The sequence below is a fragment of the Chiloscyllium punctatum genome, chromosome 37 (genome assembly GCF_047496795.1).
Source record: "Chiloscyllium punctatum isolate Juve2018m chromosome 37, sChiPun1.3, whole genome shotgun sequence".
NCBI lineage: Eukaryota > Metazoa > Chordata > Chondrichthyes > Orectolobiformes > Hemiscylliidae > Chiloscyllium > Chiloscyllium punctatum.
In genome coordinates, this window is record NC_092775.1 from 35,919,599 (window position 1) to 35,945,575 (window position 25,977).

General features: G+C 39.3%; 1 protein-coding gene across 2 annotated transcripts in view; it reads left to right on the forward strand.

Annotated features, from left to right (window-relative positions):
* The window catches only part of LOC140462989 (cadherin-4-like), a 656,453-nt gene that overhangs the window by 582,628 nt on the left and 47,848 nt on the right, over window positions 1–25,977 (forward strand). For both annotated transcript variants that reach the window (XM_072556570.1, XM_072556571.1), the window contains 3 exons: window positions 5,963–6,216; window positions 12,266–12,408; window positions 14,559–14,792. In XM_072556570.1, the coding sequence (XP_072412671.1) occupies window positions 5,963–6,216; window positions 12,266–12,408; window positions 14,559–14,792 (631 nt within the window). The remainder of the gene's footprint in view (window positions 1–5,962; window positions 6,217–12,265; window positions 12,409–14,558; window positions 14,793–25,977) is intronic.

The following is a 25,977-nucleotide window of genomic DNA, read 5'->3' on the forward strand; positions in this document are numbered from 1 at the left end:
GAGTTCTGATCAATGATAATCCTAAGGATGTTGATAATGCGGATTCATTGATGGTAAGACCATTGAAAGTCAAGGCATGGTAGTTAGGTTGTCTCTTGCTGGTCATTGTCTGCCATTTGTGTGAATTGCATGAATATTACTTGTCACTTGTCAGCTTGAGCATGGATATTGTCCAGATCTTGTTGTATTTGAACATGGACTGCTTCAGTATTTGATGAGTTGCGAATGGTGCTGAACATTGTATAATCATTGGTGAACATCTCCACTTCTGACCTTATGATGGAGGAAAGATCATTGGTAAAACAACTGAAGATGGTTTGGGCTGAGGAACTACCCTGAGGAACTCTAGCAGAGATGTTCTGGAACTGAAATGGCTGACCTTCAACATCTACAACCATCTCCCTATGTGCCAGGTATGACTCCAACCAATGGAGAGTTTGCCCCGATAGCCAATAATTCCAGTTTTGCTACATTTCTCAATGCCATTTGCACCTTCGATGTAAAGGGCTGTCACTCACATCTTTCCTTTGTAATTCAGCTCTTTTGTCTATGTATGGACCAAAGCAGTGAGGAGGTCAGGAGTTGAACTGGGCAACACTGAGCAGGTTATTGCTGAGCAGGTGCTGCTGTTGATGACACCCTTCACCACTTTACTGGTTAATAATTGGCCATTCAGATGTGTACAGGGCATATCTGGGCAATTTTCCACATTGTTGGGTAGATGCCAGTGTTGTAATTGTACTGGAATGACCTGGCTAGGGGAGCGACAAGTTCTAGAGCACAAGCCTTCAGGGCTATTGCTGGAATATTGTCCAGGCCAGTAATCTTTACAATATCCATTGCTTCCAATCGTTTCTTGTTATCATGTGGAGCGAATCAAATCAGCTGAAGACTAGTATCTGTAATGGTGGGGACCATGGAGGAGGCCACAATGAATCATCCACTTGGCACTTCTGGCTGAAGACTGCTGCACATATTTCAACCTAATCTTTTGCACTGTTATGTTAGGCTCTTCCATCTTTGAGAGTGGGGATATTTGTGGAGTCACCCTCCTCCTCCAGTGAGTTGTTTAACATGAATCATAATGTGGCTAAATATAAGGTTCTCCATTTTAACAGGAATGGTGATGAAGTGGGAAAGAGGGAAGTGCAATGAGACCTAAAATTGGTGGTGCAGCAGGTGATAAAGAAACCAAATAATATATGTCTACATAGTGAGAGGATTCAAGTACAGGAGCAAGAATTTCTTCCTGCAATTATACAGTGCCGAGATGAGACCGCACCTCAACTATTGTGTGCAATTTTGACCTCCTTACCTGAGCAAGGATGGTCTGGCTATGGAGGGAGTGCAACAAAAGTTTACTAGACTGAATCCTGGGTTGTCAGGACTGAGGTATGAAGAGACACTGGGTCGGTTAAGACAATGTTCACTGGAGCTTAGAAGAAGACTGAGGGGAATCTCCTCGAAAGCTATAAAATTATAACAGGGCTAGACTAGGTAAATGCAGCAAGGGTATTTCCAATGATTGGGGTGTCCAAAAGTGGGGGTCACACACTAAGGATACAGGGTATGTTATTTAAGGACTGAGATGAAGAGAAATTTCTTCAGCCATAGATTTCTCTACCACAAAAAGCATTTGACAGCATACCATTGATTGTTTTCAAGACAGAGTTATATATAATAGTTATATATATATTTGAGTTTAGAAGACTGAGAGGGGATCTGATTGAAACGTATAGGATTATGAAAGGATTGGACACTCTGGCAGGAGGAAACATATTTCCGCTGATGGGGGAGTGCCGAACCAAAGGACACAACTTAAAAATACAGGGTAGACCATTTAGGACAGAGATGAGGAGAAACTACTTCACCCAGAGAGTGGTGGCTGTGTGGAATGCTCTGCCCCAGAGGGCAGTGGAGGCCCAGTCTCTGGATTCATTTAAGAAAGAATTGGATAGAGCTCTTAAAGATAGTGGAGTCAAGGGTTATGGAGATAAGGCTGGAACAGGATACTGATTGGGAATGATCAGCCATGATCATATTGAATGGCGGTGCAGGCTCGAAGGGCTGAATGGCCTACTCCTGCTTCTATTGTCTATTGTCTATTGTCTCTTAGGGCTAGAGGGATCGAAGGTTGGGGGTGAAAGTAGAAATAAGGCACTGAGGTTGATGAGAAAAAAGTGAGGACTGCAGATGCTGGAGATCAGAGCTGAAAATGTGTTGGTGGAAAAGCGTAGCAGGTCAGGCAGCATCCAAGGAGCAGGAGAATCAACGTTTCGGGCATGAGCCCTTCTTCAGGAATGAGGAAAGTGTGTCCAGCAGGCTAAGATAAAACGTAGGGAGGAGGGACTTGGGGGAGGGGCGTTGGAAATGCGATAGGTAATGCCCCTCCCCCAAGTCCCTCCTCCCTACCTTTTATCTTAGCCTGCTGGACACACTTTTCTCATTCCTGAAGAAGGGCTCATGCCCGAAACGTTGATTCTCCTGCTCCTTGGATGCTGCCTGACCTGCTGCACTTTTCCAGCAACACATTTTCAGCACTGAGGTTGATGATCAGCTATAATCAAGTTGAATGGAGGAGCAGGCTTGAATGGCTGAATGGCCTTTTCCTGTTCCTATTTTCTATGGTCAAGGCATTGTCCACAGTCTGGAGGAATGTATAGCTATGGCACATGAAGGTGAATCACCTTCAACACTTTGAAAGAGTAAGTACCATTACCTTCACTTTGCTCCTTCACACTCTCTCAAACTCAGACATTCCACCCACCTCCGACCAAGGCTCATCATCTGCCACTCTCAATATTGCAGGCAGCATCTTTCATCAATAGCTCTCACCCTCACAACCTCTCAAAATCACTAACCCTTTCTCTTCTATGCACTTCCTGCTCACCTAACCAGGACACCTCATCATGTTTCCTGACTGACAACAGATCAGACCCCTAACTAACCAGACGATTCATTGACTGTTTATTGCTGCCAAACATGACAAGTTGCCTGGCTCGGCAAGACAAGGCAGAGATGCAGTGAACAGTCAAATAAACACAAAGTGAACGTACACTGAGAGAGCCTGCTAAGAGCTCTTGTTTTGGTGCATGTGATGGATGCTTGTTCCTGCTGCAAAGCAGTCTGCCAAAGGTGTTGCAATGTAAGATGGTGGTGAATTCCAAAGTGCAAATTGAATTGCTGAACTTTATTATGTCAGTCCTAAATGTGCAATGATGATGTTGTGAGGCTGATGCTTTGCTGATGCCAGTCTCTATGGATGAAGGAGATTGCTGTCCATGTAGCATGCCCAGAGATGTTGAGAAATGCCGACCAAGCTGAAAACCTTGAGGGGACCCTGGTGAGCTGCAGCAAGCACACACGCAGACTTTCATGTTTTGATTTGGTACCCACCTAGTTTCTCTCTGCTGCCAGTAAAAATAGCAAACTGCATAGCAATTAGGTAAGATAGATAATAATGAGTTGTTAGTGCTTGAAAATGGATCTCTTGCCACTTACTAGTGAGACTCCCATGTCACTTTTCAAACTGGGGGAGGATCAGGCTTTTTTTGCCTCAACTTTGAAAATCTCCTTTCTCTTACATTTCCAACTGACTCAGCATTCATGAGCTGAGAAATTCATCCCATAATATACCATTGAACTGTCTTTTTTTTAACCACCTTAACTTATTAACAGATAATTCTGCTTTTTTTATATATACATCATGTCTCATGAAACCCCCGAGGGTTATAATTGATGCTTCATTCATCTTGTTGCCCTGGTTCACCCATACTGCTTTTGATCAGATATCATCAGGCCTGAACACTTGTGGGATATAAATCCTAATTCACCACCTTCATGGTGAATGTTCCATATCCTTTTTTAGCTGGAATGCTAAATAATTCAACACTTTTGTGCATGATGAGATCTATAAATCTTGGAAATTGAATTGCTGCAGTGATCCATAGATGATTATTTACTTGTTGGCAGTATCTCAGCCCCTGTCATGGTTTGTGATTCTTTGCTGAGAATCTTTCACGAGAGTTTGGGAAAAGAGTTCTTTTTTGAATGGTGTTATTTTAAAGCAAAATCACAATTATTTAATTTAAAGATGCGTGAAGGTGTTTAAAGAGTTGATAAGCAACCTTTGATTTAAAAAAGAAATAGAAACACAGATCAGGTCTACCAAAGACTATAAAATCAGTCAGGTTTTACAAATAAATAGCTACATAAAATTGATCTATGAAGTGATTTTTTTTTCCTAAACTCAAATGTTGCATGCACTGATTAAAACTTCTAAGCATTTTATAAAGTTGGCTTATTTTGCTGAATTTAGCTGTCAGACACAACATCTTACTTTAGAAATACTGCACAAAATCCAGGTAACTAGCCACAACTGCCTTATTAAAGCCAACACCAAATAATCCTCACTAAAACTTGCTCCAATCATTGTTTCTTATTTGAAACTTTTTTTTGGTTCCCTAGTGCAGATGAAGATGTATCTATAGTTGATGATCTCCACATAAGCTCAGAATTGGACTGATTGTAGTTGAATTGCTAACGTTGACTTCAATAAAGGACCACAGTGTGTACGCAGCAGTTTGACTACAGATAAAGTTCTTTGAAGAACTGATGCAGTTTGCTGAGCAGCATTGAATATGCAACGTCACAAATTGAGCTCAAATCGGCTTGCTCAGAAACATGATGGCAACTGAGTCCCTTTCATCTTTCTGGAAAGAACCCTTGTTGATGACCCTTGCAAAGAATATTGTAACAACAGTAGTCATTATTGGTAACCAAGCCATTCATTCACGCTACTTCCAGGATTTCATGGCCAGTTACAAGAAACAGTAGTTTATGAAGTAAAGGACTGAATTTTCACCATCAAGCAGGAAATAAGTTTTGAGAAATGTCCCTACTTGGCAGACCTTCTCCATAGAAATGACCACAAGCATGTGGTCACTCATTCGCATGCTCATTCACTCTCACCTCCATGCATACACAAGTCTCCACTCTGAGCTCATCACAGGTGTCATGTGAAGATGCAAAAAGGTCAAGTGAACTGTCTCTCATACATTATTGATCCAGAAAATTGTCTTTCATTAACAAATTCAAACATTATAACTCCCCCAAATTGTCATTATATTGTAAAAACAAGCTTCCATTCACTAATTATAATCAATATCTATGGAAGCTTGTTTTTACAATATAATGACAATTTGGGGGAGTTATAATGTTTGAATTTGTTAACGAAAATTTTAATCAAAAATATACATCTGTGCCCCTGCTGAGGTAAGTGACCTGTTGGATCTTTTGAAACTCGGTCAAACAGTCATAATGGACTCAGCTGGAAAATGTTAAAACTAAAGTATTGGGTGACTGTTTAGTTTTCCTAAACTACATCAGATTGCCATGTTAAATTTGATTTTCCTGTATATGGATCATGTCATTTCCCTTCTACCAGTCAGTAAACATGGAATTTAACAATAATGCAGATACAATAATGCAGCTTCTGATCTGGATTTAGCCCACCATTTTTAAAGGCCTTTGGAACTCTGAAAAGCCAGTCTGGAGATTTAATTACTTTTGTCACCCATAATGCTTTCTGAAAAACATAATTTCTGTAATCTGAATCCTGATGTAACATAAAGTCTTAATCTAAATTTTAATGTATCCACCTTTGCCCAATTAGTAAAAAAACATGAAGAGACCAGGGTTTGAATTCTGAAATTTGTTTTTCTCATATTGAGAGCTATAAATAATATTTGTGTCGCATAATACCAAAATTGAGAGAAAATGGCTTTTGTTTTGAAAAATAATTGAACTCCCAATAGAATGCTTCATCTACATAAGTGCACTGTTAATGTTTCCAATGTTTTTATTGCCAGGGTGAATTTAACATGATTTGTTTTCCCTTTTTGTCATTGTATCTATTGGCTTTAGGTAGTTAATCCAAAATATTGGCTTTTCTGTTTTTCAGCCAGTGGATTATGAAATAAATAGGGCCTTTGTGCTGACAGTAGTGGTGATGAATCAAGCACCCCTAGCAGCTGGAATTCAGTCTTCACTCCAGTCCACAGCAACGGTTGCTATCTCTGTCACAGATGTCAATGAAGCTCCATTTTTTATTCCAAATCCCAAACTGATCAGGCAAGAGGAAGAGATGCCTGTGGGCACACTGCTGACAACATTTGCAGCTCAAGATCCTGATCGCTTTATGCAGCAAGCTGTACGGTAAGATGATCAACTACAGAAGAAAAAAGAACTTGGCCATTCTTTTCCACCCCAAGCCCAAAAATATTGGTGTTGGTTTTGATTTTGTCCAAGAGTGTAAATGGGTGATAACAAAGGAGCAGCCCAGTTTACAGCTCTGCCAAATTTTTGTTGTTTCTATGGCTCACTAATTTGCCACAAAATGGCACACTAAAGCCGGCCACATCCTGTGCAACGAGCAAGTGCAATCTGGCTGTTACTGAAGACCAGAAATCAGCAACGTAACAAAACATTACCAATCCTTTGATAAGTCAAATTATCATTCCCCTGCTTCTGCTTTAGTTATGTTATTGTCACAGAGTAATAGCCATATTCCAACAATATTTATACATGTAGTATTAATTAAAACTAAGTAAGATCTGCTGCAGTGGTAGTCCTGATAATGAAAATTGTGCAATGAAAATAATCTAAAGTTGGATCTTGAAGCCTCACATGATGGGAGCTATGACTATTTGGTTCACCTTTGTTAGACATTTACCTCCCATTGACAATGGGCAGATTTGGCACTGGCCATCTGGTATGCCCAGTGTCAAAGGAACTGTCTCTTCAAGATAGCTCAAAAGGGTAGAGAATTAGGCAGAAGAGTTTGGTAAAATAATATTCTAGGAGAAAGTGAGGACTGCAGATGCTGGAGATCAGAGCTGAAAAATGTGTTGCTGGAAAAGCGCCGTAGGTCAGGCAGCATCCAAGGAGCAGGAGAATCGATGTTTCGGGCATGAAATGTCGATTCTCCTGCTCCTTGGATGCTGCTTGACCTGCTGCACTTTTCCAGCAACACATTTTTCAGCTAAAATAATATTCTGTATATTAACAATAAAGGGTAACATTCAAATGAAGCAGTGTTCATGCGCTCACTTAATTTTAGTTACTGAAATCTTTTAGCTTACTGTGAAATTTGAATAACTTTGTTTTGCATTTTAACTTCCTCACATAACTTCCTTGTTCAGCAACACACAAGTATTCACATTCTCCTAAATTTAAAGTCCTACACTGCTCCTCGCCTGTAAAACCTTGCTAACTGATTGCTGACCAAATGGAGTAATGTTCATTCATCTTTTGGTAATAAAATCATTTGATCAACAAGTGGGAGCATGAAGCTTGTTTTAAATTGAGGCCCATTTTATCCATGCAAATACAATTTTGTTTTTGCCATTCCAAAGTTGCTCCCAGCAAAGTCTGGAATTGCTACGTTGGACCACATGGTTTAACTTGCATGGTACCATTACATGCCATTGACATCTCATGGACGGTACTACCTCTCTGCCAATCGGTAGCTTTTGGAATGTTATTAACACTGGCAGTTAGCATTTGCCACTGTTTGCTTCTCCAGTCATGGAAATTTCTATTCTATTGGCCTTTGTTACATATTGGGATATTTTGTTCCAACAGTCATGCATGCAGATGGATCTGAATGCTTTACATGGTGGTAGACATTGAGTAAGAACTGAGAATTGTTTCTTCAAAATAAGGAGTAAGATAATATTAAGTCATGTTTTGGGTGGTAGGAATTTCATAGACGTCTGTAAGTTAAAGAGAGATATTAAGATGGAATGATTTAGGAAACAAATTCCAGCATCTATGTGTACAATTCATGAAAGGCTGGGCTCTGATGATGCTTTGAAGTGGATCCAGCAGTAGTCCAAAGTCAGGGAAATAGAAGGTGAGAGTTAGGATGCATGGTTGAAGGAGATTAGCTAAATATAGTTCAGTAAGGGCACAGAAGGACTTAAACAACAATAAGGATCTTGAAATCAATTTGTTAATTGAAGTTTCTGCTTCACTAAAACTTCATTTATGCCAACTCTCAATGCATTTTGGTTGCTAAAACTATTCAGCTTCTAACTGACTTTCGTTTTGTGTCTCTTTGCAGTATTTTTCTGCTTAAATATGCAAGTTTTTCTGCTTAAATATGCAAATTAGTCATCTTGAGTTTTTTTAATTTCTAGAATAAAGTTACACGCACTTTTAAAAAAAAATTGCAGCTGAATCACTCTCTGAACTTAGAAACAGCATTTTTTAAACAGCTACTGCCCTAAATGAAATTCTTTGTAGGTTGAGGTTGGTTCACCATACTCAGTAAATCAAAAATATCTTAATTGCAAAGTTATAAAATGCAGTTTATTATTATGTTAAGCTAGGAAAAATGCATGTAGATGAATGTCTGTCTAATAAAAGCATTTTTTTAAAAAAGATATGATAAATAAACTTTGCCAATTTCACACTAGGGAATTAGTGCATCAGCTCGAAATTACATTGTGCTGCTCATCTCTCATATTAGACAAGACCTGTACATTATTGCTTTTTGTTTAAGATCTACACTTAATCAATGGAGGTATTTATTTAAAGCGTAATTTTTGACTGCGATGATAAAATTAAACAATATGTTAGAAGTCTTAAAAACAGTAACTGAGATTTATAGAAATATTTAAAGCAGGTCCATCAACATCTGTCAAGACAAAGGGCAACTTTTTATATAGGGCTTAATTGGTCCTGATATGTATTTGCAGTATGTGCTGCTTTAATAATGTTTTTAAAATACTGCCTTGGTGATCGTTATCCTTTATCAAGTCTAGGTTGATCTACAACAAAACTAGCAGGTTTACTTGCACTGTTTTGAGTGTACTGATATGAGCTGACAAAAAAAAGGTTGCGCAGGCATCTTGGTGCATGTTTTTTCAACTTCCATAATCATGTTTGTATAAAACATTAGATAATGGCAAAGAGGATGTTTACACAGATTTTCTGTGTAAATCACTTTTAGAACATGTATAATTTATGCGCTTGTCTTTCTGTCTCCTTACGAATAACACTGTATATAGTGAAAAACCTCCACATCATCAGAAGTTGCATTTGTTTTAAAGCCAGGTGTGCTGGAAAGTCTGTTCAGAGTGACCAGTAAATTATTTCATCTTGAAAGCAATAGGACTTTGGAACATTAATGTGTGCAATGTCAGTTTGAGACCTGGATGAGCATGTTTGATAATATCCTCTATGCGCAATGTACCACGACTTCATGTGTATTTATTTTATATGATTGCTTTTAATATTTAATGGCCCTGAATGTGTTTCTTCCAAAGGTTATATCAGTGAAAATTAATTACTGTCTAAACTCATACAGTCCATGGTCTCACTTGCCAGCACCTCCACTTTCCTCAGACATCAATTTCTGAATACCTATAGTTATTGCTCCTTTATGGCCCGTTTTAGCAGATAGAATTTGGCCACACTTTCGGGAATCTTATTACTCACAGATGGGAAGCTGTTGGGATGTATGAGACTATTCACCTGTTGACTGTGCTGAAAGACTTGCTCCATGTTTTAAAGGTCTGTCCTTACTAACCTTGCACTGGCCAGCTGACTACCTGTACTAGACATCCAGAAGCAACTCCCAGTTTTAGGAACTTTTAAGGTTGAGGTGAAATGTTAAGTCTAAGGTAAATTGTGACAGATTTGATGGGTTTCAATGTGAGAGATTGGGTCGGTGGTGACTTGTGTGCATGACAGTATTTTCACAAGCTGTCTTTGTGGGACCTGCTCCTTTAAGTGCTGCAAAAATAACTTTACATGCATCTTACAGTGTCTCTGCTGGTGACAGGACTGAAATAAGTGTCTGAAATAGGTTCTGCCCTCAATGGGAAGTTAAAGTAGCATATATAATATTGCATCTTTAATTTGTTCCTCAGTCTCTGAAGAAACAGTTTTATAAAACTAATTGGAGAGGAAACACATGCTGTGTATATATTGTTTGGATTTTAACTTGTGTTCCTCCAGCTTTCTGCTGGATGGGGAGAAAGGGAGTAAGGAATTGAGGGGACGGTTAGAATTCTCTCTCAATTTTCTTTGGTCTGGTTGCCATACATAACACATCTTTGATCTAACTGAGATCTAATAATTTTTGTCAAGCCACAGCATTTAAAAAAGATTCTTTCAATCTAAATTTTAAACAATTCATGATACTTAACTAATAATTGACCTCAGCCACAGGCTGAAAGCTTGTTCTCAGGCCAATATCAATCTTCAAATATGAAGGGTGCACAGACACTATGGTTTCAACATTCATGGAACTGCTTGCTTGAGAGTGAGGAGTGGGCAATAAACAATTAAGAATGGAAAACCTGCAAGTACAGGTTTCATCTGCTTGGTAGCCAGCTTGTTGACAGGCTGTGTATCCGAAGGTGGGGAAACTTGCTGCGTAAGGATCCATCAAGGCAATCGGGAAACTTAGAGAGATTGTAGCTGATGGCAAGATGTGTGGTTTTGTTTCAGTAGAAGGAGCTCTTACTCAGAAGAATATGGTCTGGATTAAGTCTTGGGATTGTGGATAGATCGTGATGTGAAGTTGTTGCTGGTTCAGATGGTGTCCATTCAGTTTGGGAAGTGAGGTGTTTACAACTAAGCATGTTTGCTGGGATGAAACACTCTTGCTCCTTCAAACCCACAAGCAGTGCTTTAAAGGCATTAACCATATGGATCCAGCCCACCCCATCTCCATTTCCCCCAGAAATATAAACATAAGTGCTGCAAGAAATGTCAGGAGGTCAGGAAGCATCTGTCGAGAAAAACAGAGTTAATATTTCAGGAAAATAATCTTTCATCAGAAGTGAAGCAAGCCACCAATGTGACAGTTTTTAGGACAGGATAAGGGAGAGGCAGCAACAATAGGAACCATTAAATACAGCCTCCTTAAAAAATGGCCGATTTGTTTACATCAAGTGAATCAGTCAGCACCTTTCATCCAACTTTCATTAAAACCAGACATAGGATGGTTTGGTTGGAATTTGAGATTTACATTTAATACTTCACTGAATTGAAAGCCACTAACTTTCAGGGTTTGAACCCATCCCCTGGGACTCAAAGATTTGATCAGAGCAAGCGGGAAACCCAAGCTCATGTAAAAGCACCATGGGTTGCATGATACTGTAGTTCTCCCTTCCCAGTGACTCTTTTCAACAATTGATGATCACTTTGCCTCAAGATTTTGCTATAGCCAACTCACCTTTTGCCTTTCTGAGTTAAGATGTAACAAGTTAAAATGAATGGGGACTAACTCCGAGATGCAGAAGGCAGGCACTGAGAGTCGAACAATGGGGTTCTCATCCAGTTGTTTAATGATTGCTCTGTTAAGTATTCTTTCACACATTTTTAATTTAACATTACATGCTAGAAATAATCACTGGTGAGATGCAACACAGACAGTAACCGATAAGGAGATTATAAAATTAAATCAGGCAGGGTGTGTAATGGACATCTGACAAATATAAAAATTGCCCTTAGTTTGATTTGGATGTTGCTGAAAATAGGTCCAAAGTATCAATAATTCAAACATTCACTTGTTTCAGTGGTGCTTCCCGTACGACTAGGAAGTTTTGCATCACTGAAGAAACAGCCAAGGTGAGGTATGTTCATCTATACAGGTACAGCCTATATAGATGGGTATGAAGTAAATGCAGAATACCTCTTATCCAACTAGGTTTCTATTCTTTGGTCTCTTTCATTAGGAAGTAAGAGTGTATTTATTTAGGAACTCCTTTAGTCCTCCTAATGCTACCAAGGGCAAAATAAATTAGAATGGTGCCACATGGAAACCTAACGGGCACTAATAAGTAAATAAAGAAATGAAAAACTGTTAAGAAAATTATCCAGCATTGTTTAGTGACTCTAAACATCCATTTTAGAGAGGTGATCTTCAAAAATGTCCAAAACAAGGTTATGGCACGCAGGATATAACTGACATCAAATTAACTATTTACATAGAATTCTTATCTCTTGGAAATAGGTCTCCCCAAAGTCAATGAAAAACAAGTGAACTAAAGAGCATGGTGGTACAGATGTTGCCATACTATTCCAGTTAGAAGTATCTGATGTTCCATCTTCACTAATAGGTTCAAATGCATTACAGTGTTAACTATTGCTTATAAATCTGTTGCTTTCATATGTATTTAACTTACTCTATAATTGGCTGCCTGACTAAGTAGTTAAATTTTCTATTAATATTTGTTATCTTTTTAAGATACTCTGAACTGTCAGATCCTGCAAACTGGCTGAATATTAATGCCACAACTGGTCAGATCACAACCACAGCAGTCCTAGATAGAGAGTCAACCTTCGTTAAAGATAATGTATATGAAGCAATGTTCCTGGCAGCTGACAATGGTAGGTCTTGGTTTCATGCTGTTCCTTCCTGTGAAAGACTGTAAAATAATATATCAATCTGATGGTAACCTGTCATTTTGCATTTTTTGAGTCAAAAATCTTTGTTTCTTTCAATTGCCTCAAAAGCAGAATAATGTTGTAAAATATCTTGCTAACTAACTACCCTAAAAGAAGAAAGCTACCCCTGAATTAGATATTGTGTACATTGGAGCCAGGAGTTTGGGGAGCCAAGGAAAAGATGCAAGATTATTTTCATTCTCACTATTCCTTGTATTTACCATTTTAATTTGTAGACCATTAATTCCCTGTCATAGCTTCTACTGTACTTCATGTAGACTGCGATTGTAGGTTTGAATTTCATGGTTAAAATTTCAACTTCCTATCAGAAAATTTATCAGGTGGCTCTTAGTAAAGAAACATTATGTCCAACTAATGTCCAAATATGTCGCTTGACTTTCCAGGCAATAGTGAGGAAATGATTTCCTCCCTATTCACTTTTAAAAACTTGTGTCTAGGCTCTTTTGCAAAGTTGGTAAATATTGGTGGGAAGAACTATACCAGTATACTTAGTTAAAAACCTGGGAAGCAACCAAGATATTTCATCGAAACAAGAAGAAACTGTGCCCTTGCCAATCATAAGAATCTTATAACAATCTTTGTTTATCTTTGTTCTTTCAGTTCTTACGGTTGGTCTTCTCAAACTTGTGCCAAGTAGCTTTTATAAACAGATTTTTATAAGCACACCAAGTACAGTTGGTTCACATTTCATTATATTTTGTTCCACTGGATTTGGCTGATGGATTAGTATAACAATTCCAGAGCATGGTAGTCTCTTACTCTTATTGCACCACATTTACAGGTTACTGAATGTTTTATTTTTGCTAAACATATGGAAACTCTGATAATGAGACTCCTTGCAATTTAAAAAAGAATCATCTAAAGTTACCCCATTCAGATCCTTTTGACCATGTTTCCCTCATCTTACAACAGATATGCATCATTTGGGTTGTCTGAAATAGGACATTCTCATGCTTTGAGCAACCAATCTGTCTAATAAAGTCTGCACATTTGGATTTATGGATCCTGAACCATAGTTTCTTGAGCCTGGTTTGGCCCATGATATGATGTGATCTGATTTGATTTGATACTCTGTTGCTCATTCATCCAAACTTGTAATACTTGACATTTGCTTTTAACCCAGTCTCACCAATAACAGTTAAATTAATATATTTGACAGATCTACTTGGAGCTTTTATCATTGAAAAGCTTTGTTTTGAATGTCCATCAGTTTTTACTTTGAATACTTGGAGAAAATCAAGCAATTTATTTAGCTGCTCTTTGCTTTTGCTAATTTGATATAAGAGTTTGGCAAAAATGCTGCTTCATTGTAATTTAAGCACTAAGCAACAATGTAACTGATCTGAAGGAACTAATAACCTCAGATTTATTTTGACATAATTTAACCCTCATCCAAAAATGTATATTTTTGCCAAAAAGCAGCAAGAAGGAAAAAAGCCCACAAGCAATGACTGTGTACTAATGAAATCTATATAAATAACCAAACCTCCTCACCATGCCATTCAGGAAGAGATATGAATTTATGCTGTTTCTCGAGGGGTTCTATGTTCTTTCAGCCCAGCATTACCATTACTAGAACTGAAGGCCTTTCATCAAAATCAGTGTTTGTTTATGCTGCAACTTTATCATTGATGCAAAGAATCGGGAAATTATTGAACTTTCATAGAAATTATGATTACACACTTATTGTTGGTGTAAAGTCAAAACCAAATTTGGGATGCAACTACGGTGTCAAAGCCCAGCTAAACTGAAGCAGTACAGAAGGAGATTCCTACTCCAAGTAGCCCTGCTGTGTTGCATTTCAGTCCATTTACAGTTACTGAAGCCTTGTGGAGTTGAATTTTTTTCACAGTTGTAATAGAGTTTTGATTTGAAAATTCCCTTGGTGTGGACGATGCAAGTTTAACAACATTGATATATTTTACAGAAGGTATAGCAATTTAAGGACATTATGAAATAACACATTTTGTATTAAACATTATGTATGGCATTGCTGCATTATCCCCAAATAGAGATGTAAGTGCCTAATTAGATGCTTCACCATGAACCAACTGTGTATTGTCTTTCTACAGGCAATCCTGCATCAAGTGGCACTGGTACCATTCAAATTTACCTCATTGATGTTAATGATAATGCACCTGAACTGATTCCTAAAGATGCTCAGATTTGTGAAAAACCTAATCCAAATGCAATCAACATCACAGCAGGTGATGCTGACAGAGATCCAAATACAGGCCCCTTTGTGTTTGAGCTGACAAATAAGCCATCCAACGTCAAGAGAAATTGGACGATCACCCGTTTAACTGGTAAGATGGAACCTTGCACAGCACTTCCAAGTTTGGTGATATGCCATTAAGTTCTTATGGTAACTGGCATACTAATAGAACAACATATATTTCAACTCCTTTGATTGAAACAAAAATCCCCAAAGGTTGAAATGTAACACAATGTTACTTGTGATAAGGCCTTATAATACATTGAATTCCATGTCCCTCCTCACTAACCTCTGCATATGACGGTGGTATATTTTCCCATACAGTAAAAACTCACTCTTTACTGCAGTATGGCATGAATTTAGAAATCAACCTTAGAGAATCTTCCGTCGGAAGAACAGTAAAATCCAGGTCAAATTTTCTTAACTGATGTGAAAGGAGGCCTGTGATGAAGAAGATAATGCTGTAAATTGCAAGGAAGTTCTTTTCCTGAGAACCAACAGGTGAGCACTGTGTGTTAAGGAGCACACTAAAGCTTGGGTAAGTGCCACAAAGCTGCAATGGAGAAAGGGCACAGTCTTTCTGCTAAAATATAATGTGGATCTTTTAAGTTTCAAGATATGCACATGGCCTTTGTGGGAATGTAAATATTTCCATGTTTAGAACATGGGTTTTTATGCTGCAAATGGATTGAAGCTCTAATGAGGAAGTCAGAATTTCACTATTTTCTGCAATGGCTGTATGGAATTGTTTGTGACTTGTTGTATTTACTTGCAGATAACTTATGAATAAACTACAGTTTTGCAAAAATAACAGTGGAGATATACAAAACTTCAGTGGAATCCTGGCAACAGCAGCCAAACTCAGAAATGTGAATGGTAATGTTGCCACCCTAGCTATGAACCACTTAAATGCCCACAATTATAGTCAAAGTGCTATACCTGTGGAGGTTGGTCATATCCAGATGGCATACAGGTGTAGGGGGAACAGTGATACTTCACTGGCCGAGAGTATGGCAGATCTACAGCTAGGTCTTGTGTCTGGATTCCCTTGAATGTGCGTATGATAGACGTGGAAGCAAAGGTTGATGTCGTTGAGCAGGAAGATAAGAAAGTTATAGAGGTAAAAACAATGACTGCAGATGCTGGAAACCAGATTCTGGATTAGTGGTGCTGGAAGAGCACAGCAGTTCAGGCAGCATCCAAGGAGCAGTAAAATCGGCGTTTTGGGCAAAAGCCCTTGGGCTTTTGCCTGAAACATCTATTTCGAAGCTCCTTGGATGCTGCCTGAACTGCTGTGCTCTTCCAGCACCACTAATCCAGATTGAAAGTTATACCCAGTCTGAGAGCAACAAAAACAATACATGGAATTTTGTGGGTAAGAGGGTTGAAGTGTAAATCACCTCCCCAGTGTAAATGAAAAAATTCAATTCACTACTTACCTTCATCAATTTATATTGAACAAAGAACAGTATCGCACATAAACAGGTTTTTCAGCCTACCAAACTGTGCTGACACATGATACTTTTCTAAATTAAAAACCTCTTATCTCTGTATTCCTCTATTCCCTACCTATTATATATCTGTCAAAATATCTCTAAAACATTGCTACCACTACATCCTCTAGTAGCACATTCCAGGTATTTACCACCATCAGTGTAAAACAAAAACTTGCCCCTCACATTTCCTTTAAAGTTACCCCTTTTACATTAAACCCATGCCCCTAGTGATAGAACGTGGAACAATACAGGGCAGGACAGGCCTTTTGGCCCTCGATGTTGTGCCGATCTGTGAACTGATCTAAGCCTATCCCCCTACACTATCCCATCATCATCCATGTGCTTATCCAAGGATTGTTTAAATTTCCCTAATGTGGCTGAGTTAACTACATTGGCAGGTAGGGCATTCCACGCCCTTACCACTCTGAGTAAAGAACCTACCTCTGACATATGTCTTAAATCTATCACCCCTCAATTTACAGCTATGCCCCCTCGTACAAGCTGACGTCATTATCCTAGGAAAAAGACTTTCACTGTCTACCCTACCTAATGCTATGATTATCTTGTATGCCTCATATCCCCTCTTAACCTTCTTCTTTCCAATGAGAACAACCCAAGTCTCTCAGCTTTTCCTCATAAGACCTTCCTTCCAAACCAGGCAACATCCTGGTAAATTTCCTCTGCACCTTTTCTAATGCTTCCACATCCTTCCTGTAATTGCACGACCAGAACTGTACACAATATTCCAAGTGTGTCTGCACTAGCGTTTTGTATAGTTGCAGCATGACATTACGGCTCTGGAACATAATCCCTCGACCAATGAAATCTATCACACCGTATGCCTTCTTAATAGCACTATCAACCTGGGTGGCAACTTTCAGTGATCTATGTACATGGACTCCAAGATCCCTCTGCACATCCACACTACCAAGAATCTTTCCATTAACCCAGTGTTCTGCCTTATTGTTATTCTTGCCAAAGTGAATCACCACACATTTATCTGCATTGAACTCCATTTGCCACCTCTTATCCAAGTCCCCCTGCAACTTGCAACATTCTTCCACTATTCCACTGACTTTCGTGTCACCTGCAAGCTTACTAATCCATCCATCTATGCCTGTGTCCAAGTCATTTATAAAAATGACAAACAGCAGTGGTCCCAAAGCAGATCCTTGTAGCACACCACTAGTAACTGGACTCCAGGCTGAATATTTTCCATCAACCACCACTCGCTGCCTTCTTACAGAAGGCCAGTTCCTAATCCAAACTGCTAAATCACCCTCAATCCTATGCCTCTGCATTTTCTCCAACAGCCTTCCATGTGGAACCTTATCAAAGGCTTTACTGAAGTCCATGTGCACCACATCAACTGCCCTACCCTCATCCACATGCTTGGTCACCTTCTCAAAAAACTCAATGAGGTTTGTGAGACATGATCTGCCCTTGACAAAACCATGTTGACTATCTGCAATCAAGTTGTTGCTTGCTCGATGATTATAAATCCTATCTTTTATAATCCTTTCCAAAACTTTTCCTACAACAGATATAAGTCTCACTGGTCTATAGTTATCTGGTCATCTCTTCTTGCACAACATTTGCAATCCTCAAGTCCTCTGGAACTAAACCTGTAGAAAATGATGACTCAAATATCAAAGCCAAAGGCTCTGCTATCTCCTCCCTAGCTTCCCGGAGAATCCTTGGATAAATCCCATCTGGCCCAGGTGACTTGTCTACTTTCACACCTTCTAGAATTGGTAAGACCTCTTTCTTATTAACCTCAATCCTTTCTAATCTAATATCCCGTATATCATTCTTCTCCTACACAATATTCTCCTTTTTCTGAGTGAAAACCAATGAGAAATACTTGTTTAGCACCTCTTTGATCTCCACAGGGTCCACGCACAATTTCCCACTTCTGTCTTTGACTGGCCCTATTCCTACTTTAGTCATCCTTTTATTTCTCACATACCTACGGAAAGCTTTAGGGTTCTCCTTTATTCTACCTGCTAAAGAATGCTCATGTCCCCTCCTTGCACTTCTTAACTCTCTCTTTAAATCCTTCCTAGCTAATCTGTAACTCTCCACCACCTCATCTGAACTGTCTCATCTCAATGTTGCATAAGCCTTCTTCTTCCACTTAACAGGAAATGCAATTTCTGTAGTAAACCACAGTTCCCTTACCTTATGACTTCATCCCTGCCTGAAAGGGACATACCTATTAAGGATATGCAATATCTGTTCCTTAAACCAGCTCCACTTTTCAATTGTCCCCATCCCTTTGCATCTTGCTACCCTATTCTATGCATCCTAAATCTTGTATAATCACATTATAATTGTCCTTCCCCCATCTATAACTCTTGCCCTGTGGCATGTACCTGTCCCTTTCCATTGCTAAACTAAACCTAACCGAATTATGGCCACTCTCTCCAAAGTGCTCACCTACCACTAAATCAAACACCTGGTCTGGTTCATTACCAAGCACCAGATCTAGTGTGGCCTCCCCTCTCGTCAGCCCTTTGACATACTGTGTCAGGAAACCCTCTTGTACACATTGGACAAAAACGGATCCATCCAACATACTCGAGATATAGCCTTTCCAGTCAATGTTGGGGAAGCTAAAAGACCCCTTAATGCCCATCCTGTTCTTTTCACTCCTACCCAGAATCATTTTGCCAATCCTTTCCTCCACATCCCTGGAACTCTGTGGAGGCCTATAAAAAGACCCCCAGCAGTATGACCTCTCCTCTCTTGTTTCTAACCTCAGCCCATACCACCTCAGTAGACGAGTCCTTGTCAAAAGTTCTTTCAGCCACCATTATACTGTCCTTGACTAACAAGGCCACACCACCCCTTCTTTTACTGCCTTGTCTGTTCTTAATGAAAGATCTAAATCCTGGAACCTTCAGCATTCATTCCAGACCTCCTCTATCCATGTCTCTGAAATGGCCTTAACATCGAAGTCCCATGTACCCATCCATGCTGTAAGCTCACCTACCTTATTTCGGATACTTCTGGCGTTGAAGTCGAAACACTTCACACCAGCATGCTGTCTGCCAGCACACTCCTGTGACCATGAAATCCTGTCCATGCCCTCCCTACTCTCATCCTCCTGTGCACTGGAACTACGCCTTAGGTTACCATCCCCTGTAATCCCTTATAATTGATATCTATACCTTGGGAGAAAGTCTCCAACTTTCCATTCTATCCATGCCTCTGGTAAAATTGTCAACTTCTATCAGGTTGTCACACATCCTTTGATGTTCAAGTGAAACCAAACCAAGATTGTCTAATATCTACTCATAGCTAATACCCTCCAAACCAGGAAATATTCTGGTAAATAGTTTCTGTATTTTCTTCAAATTCACCATATCCTCCTTGTGGTGAGTTGACCAGAACTGTACACAGTGTTCCAAATGTGACCTGACTAAAGTTCTATACAGCTGCAACATGACTTGCCAATTAAATTAGATGAGATTCCCTACAGTATGGAAACAGGTCCTTTGGCCCAACAAGCCCACACTGTCCTTCCGAAGGGTAACCCACCCAGACCCATTCCCCAACCCTATATTTACCCTTGACTAATGTACTTATCACTATTGGCAATTTAGCATGGCCAGTTCACCTGACGTGCACATATTTGGATTGTGGGAGGAAACCCTTTTTCCACAGAAAGAATGAATAGGGAAGATCTAATTCCCCTAGTGGACAGGTAAATTCCAAGGGCACATATACTTAACATGATAGGTAGAAGAATTAGAGGAGTAGGAGGAAAAGATTCAAAACAAGGGAATATATTGACCAGGACTTGCTTAGTGCTAAGGGCTTAGATGAAAGTGGAATTTGTTAGGTGCATCAAAGACGGTTTATTGTAACAATTTGTGAATCGTCCAACTACAGAAATGGCCATACTAGACCTGGTATTGGGGAATGAGCCCAGCCAGGTGATTGAAGTTTCAATGGGGGAGCGGTTCAGGAACAGAGACCATAATTCTGTAAATTTTATGTTAGTTATGAATAACAGTAGCCCTCGGATGAAAGTACTAAATCAGAGGAAGGTTAGCTACAACAATAATAGGCAGACACTGGGGAATGTAATTTGGGGTCAGCTGTTTGAGGGTATGTCCATATCTAGCATGTGGGAATCTATTAAAGACCAGTTGATTAGAAATCATGACCAGCACGTTCCTGTAAAAATGAAGGCTGAGAATGGCAAGATTATGGGACCTGGATTGACGAGAAATTGAGCGCTTAATTAAAGAGAGAAAGGTAGCATATGTGAGGTTTAGGAAACTGAAGACAGAGAGAGCTCTTGAAGAATCCAAAGATTACAGGAAAAAAACTCAAAGAAAGGAATTAGAAGGATTAAAAGGGGCCACAAAATGTCTTTGACAAGCAGGATTAAGGTAAATCCAAGGCTTTTATATAAATATAAAGAACAAGAGGGGATCCAGAGAAAAAATACAATGAAAGGAATTTATGCACGGACCCGCAGGAAATGGACAAGGTCCTTCATGAATACTTTCCATCAATATTGACAAAGAAGGAGGACATGTTGGATGATATGTCCGCAGAGGGGTATATTGATATTCTAGGGCATGTTAATACGAAAAATGTGGTAATTTGAAAAACAAATCCCCAGGACCTGATGGGATCTATTGCAGAATGTGGAGGGAAGCAGATGAAGAAATTGTTGGGGCCTTGTATGAAATCTTTATATTCTCTTTAGTCACAAGAGAGATCCCAAAGGACTGGAAAATGGCCAACATTGTTTGTTTGCTTAAGAAGGCAACAGGAATAATCCATGAAATTACAGATCGGTGAGCTTTATGTCAGTAGTCGGAAAATTATTGGAGAATGTTCCTAGGGAGAGGATTTATTCACATTTGGAAAAATACACACTTATTAATAATAGACAGCATGGATTTGTGTGGGGAAGTTTGTGTCTCACAACTTGATTGAGTTTTTTTAAGGTAGTGACAAAAATGATTTGATGAGGACAGGGTGGTGGACGTTGTCAAAGGCCTTGCTAAAGTCCACAAAGTCAAAATCCCCCATGGCAAACTGATACAAAAGGTGAAGTCACATGGATCCAGTGAGCTGCAAAGAGAGATATAGAACTAGCTTAGTCATAGAAGACAGAGAGTAACTGGAGATCTGTAACCAGTGCTGTTCCAGGGGAATCAGAATTGACACCCCTGTTTTTTGTAATGATTTGAAGGAGAATGTAGGTGGTTTGATTAGTAAGTTTGCAGAAGACACAAAGATTGAGGTACGGTGGTAAGAGAGGAGGATTGTTAGAGGATACAGCAAGATATAAATAGGCTAGAGACAGGTGGAAAACAGCAGATGGAATTTAAAACAGGAAAATATGAAATTAAGAATGTTAGAATAGCTAATGGAGGAGGGAAGTATACATCAAATAGCAGAACCCTTAGTAGCATCAACATACAGAGGAATTTAGATGTACAAGTCCACTGTTCTTTTTCTCCTTTTACTCCTCAACTAATTAGCCTCTCAGCCTCCTCTGTTGGAAGGTGGACAACCCTGCCATATCTGATCTTTGCTCATAACTGCAATTTTCATGCCCTGGTAAAATCTTCTAAATCTCCTCTGGTACAATTATATCCTTTCTGTAATGTGTCCAGAACTGTTTACAAAACTCCAACTGTGGCTTAACTGGACTATATATTTCCAGTATTCAGTACCTCAACCAATGAAATGAAACATCCAATTTGCCTTCTTTATTACCCTATCTACCTGTCCTGCCACAATCAGAGACCTGTGGACATACAGACTTTATGTCAGGGATGACTATGATCATATTCCCATACCTGAACTTGGTAAGTGGAGAAAAGAAAATGCCTGATTTTCCAAGGTATGGCAAATTGTCACTCCATCCCTTCTACATTTGTGAGGAGAGAGCTCTGCATTTCTGAGCAAAGATTCTAATCAGAGCTCCTTCAGAAATGTAGGTTGGCACATCCTTCCTGACAGTTCGGTCATAGTGCAGACCTGGCAGGTGAATACAAAACTTAATCTTATTTCACACCAGCCCATTGGAGTATTCTGACATTTAAAAGTCCAGAATCATAGGCAGTTATTTTAACAGCTGCTGTCAAATGATAAGTCCTTAATGTAATTGTGAGGTTATGGAGACAGGAGAGTAGGAGGTAGGGTGCCAGGTAAGTAGAGTTCTCGCATGCATTGTTTAACATAGGTCAGAGCAGCTGGGAGCCAATGGTCCAATGGGGGACGAGGAGGCAGGTGGATGTCAGGTCAAGGGTGGGAGGTTGTGTCGGATCTGACAGTGCAGAAGGTGGGAGGTATATGTGACATGCACCTTGGGCCTGCAGTGGGCCAAAGAGCAGTGTGGTGCATGTGGGAAGTGGGGAGTGGGTCAGAAGCACATGAAGAGGGATCAGTTCCTGGAGTTGAAGGTTGTCAGCTCCAAAAGAGGAAATGGGGAATCGTGTATGGAACAGGGAACGTGGGTGAAGAGAGTGGGTTGGATCTGAAGTGGGGTAAGGGCTGTCTGGACTGAAGCAATGGAAGAGGGTCAGATCCTAGGAATGGTAAAGGAGGTGTGAGGTGAGTATGAAGTCAGTTGGATAGTTACTCAGAAGTTAGACTTTGTTTTTAATAGCCTAACATTTCCTGAGTAACTATTCCACTTAATTTCAGCAGAACCTTCTGAGTTCTCTGATATAAATGGAACCTTTCAGACAGTACCAGACATCACCCAATGGAACCTGTAATTTCCCAGGAAATTCCTTCACTGTGTGCTACAATGGAGACTGCACAGGCACTCTGATGTGTAACTCCCAGCTATGCTAGGATAACTACTGTCTGTTCAGTGCAAAATCTGGGCCATCATCTGCCTGATGGGAAGGATTTGATTTAAGAAGATATAATTAATCCATGCCACATTATTTCCAATACGAATCTGAAAGAATACATCAGATATAGAGAAAGTGGTCGTTGACCAACAAGGAGAAAATGATAAAAGTAGGCATCGCAAGACAAAACCAAGGCTATAGATAATTACAGCTGACATTTTGCAAAGCTGGAGGAGATAGTGGTGAGGTGGGGTGGTCTTGGAGAGATGGTGCCAGAGTCACAATGTCACTGGACTAGTAATGCCGAGCTAATGATCTTGGGATATGGATTTGAAGCTCATCATGATAGATGCTAAAATTTGAATTTAATAAAAATCTGAAATTAAATAGCCTAATGTCAATTGATGCAAAAACCCATCTGGTTCTCTAATGCCTTTTAGGGAAGAAAATCTGCCTTCCTTACCCAGCCTGGCCAATATGTGACTCCAGATCCACAACAATACAATTGACTCTTATCTACCATCTAGCCAATAAATACCAGCCTAAATCCCAGGATTAATTAAATAAAAGGCTTTATGTACATTGGAAGCATTAAGTAAAAAGCTGGATGGTTGGAAAGAACAGGGACAAAGAAGGAGAATTCAGAAGCAGACAGATCCATTCAGATTTGTGGAGATTTTCAACAATACTTGAGAATGATACTTACCCACTGTCTAGCTGTTCAAATATATTTTCTACTTCAAGCAATGATACTCCTAGGGTAATAGAATCATGCAGCATAGAAACAGAGCCTTTGATCTCACCAGTCCATGCCAAACACAGTTCCAAACTAAGGTACTCCCATAGCTGGGAGTTACACATCAGAGCACCTATGCAGTCTCCATTACCTGCTCCTGGCCCATAATCCCTCCAAACATTTCCTATTCATGTACTTTCTTTCATGTACAAATGTCTTTTAATTATTACCATACCCACCACTTCCTCAGGAAGTTCATTCCACAAATGAACCACCTATTTAAAAACAGTTGCCCCTCATGCCTCTTTAAATCTCTCTCCTCTCAACTTAAAAATGTGCCTCTGGTTTGAAATCCCCCACCCTAGGGAAAAATCAATTACCATTAACCCTACCTATAACTCTCGTGATTTTATAAACTTCTACAAGGTCAAAGTAGATTTGTCAGATGCATATTTGCAAATAGAAATAATGCACAAAAGCAAGGAACTGCTTACCATTCATACATAAAAAGAGTTGTAAGCAGTACAAAAGAATACCCTAATGTTGTCTACTTCTCATGCAGTGTTCTGTAGTGTTGTTGGTTAAGTGCCGTATGGAATGTAAGGAGTGCGCTGCTACTCAGATAGTTTTCTATTTAGCAGTAAGGAAGAGACAGAGCACACTGTATGATTTAACAAAGTCCTTAATTCAATAGAATGGCATATAAACAAACAAAAATTGTCACTAGTGCTTCCAAATAAACCTGTTTGACTATAACCTGGTGTTGTGTGATTTTTAACTTTGTCCACCCCAGTCCAACACTGTCACCTCCAAGTCAAGAACAAAGAAGTAAAACATTCTTAGGATTGTTGTGTCTTATTCTAAATTCATTGCTAACTTAACTATAACATTTGTCCCACTGTAGCAACGCATCAATAGATTTTAGAGTGTGAGACAATAGAGCATCAGAAAACACTTGAAGAAGTGAAAGAAGTGCTGACTAGTGATGCTGTGTTGACCCTGTATGATCCCGAGAAACAGCTTGTTTGAACAGGATTTAGGTATGATATCTCACTTAATGGAAGATGAGAGAAGAAGCCTCAAGCATAAGTTTCATGTAATTTAACAATGTCAGAGCAAAATTGCTCACAAATTGAGAAAGGGGTATTACCAATAACTTATGGGCTACTAAATCCCACAAATATTGTTGTGGAACACTTGCAATTTTCCTGCAACATCCCCTTAGGCCAGCCATTCATTACATTATTAAGTGCTTTACTGGTCAACATGTAGTTATGAGCATCTTCATGATTTCCTCTGGCAGAAACCACTGTGTCATTTGTGTATGTAAGCAGTTCAAAGGTGATTTAGTGGCTTGAAATGAATAGAAATCTCAAAAGGACACCTGCTTTTGCATGATCTATTCATTTAATATTGTATTTATGGTCTTCAATGTTATTGCCAGTCTCTGCTGCTAAGATTCACTTTGTTAACTGACTACCAAATGCTTACCATCACATTTGGTTCAATTAAGGCAATATTTTCCCTAGTGGCAGAATAGCTGGCCTTAAGGCATGATGACAAGAAATTGTTGGAGTATTTCACATGTGGAACTGACTTTGTGGATCAAGTCATGCAATTATGGGATTTAAGAGTCATTATCCTATTAAAGTTTAGACAGACAGGAACTTCATCAAAGGGATGCAGGGTAGTTTGTATGATAGCTATAGAAAGTGGATATTGAGTCTGTGTTCCTATCCTGCTTGTAGTTACTCCTTCCACGAGATTTGCTGTCATAATATATTACAGCACATTTCTTTCAGACGCTTCTAAACCACTGTGGATCCTAGTCATATTTATCAGGAGTCAGAATGTCTGCATTATAAGCTACAAAAAAACACAATTATTCTGATTTCTTTTTGAAGTGAAGCCATGGTTCTCAGTTAAATGATTCTATTTATACCATATTTCAGGACATAAAAATGGAATACAGCAAATCCTTGATAATGTGTTGTCTGTCACATGCCATAAAGTGGCAATATGGGCATACTTTTTTTCTAATATTTATCATAATCAGCTTCTTTAGATTTAGAATGGTTGTCAAAAGATTAATTCTGATACAATGTCCCTGAAAGTATCCTGGGTAAAAGAAATGTCTTACTTTAAATAGCATTTTTCCTAAGCACCAGACATTTCAAAGAGCAGTATGGTCAATGAAGTACTTCTTAA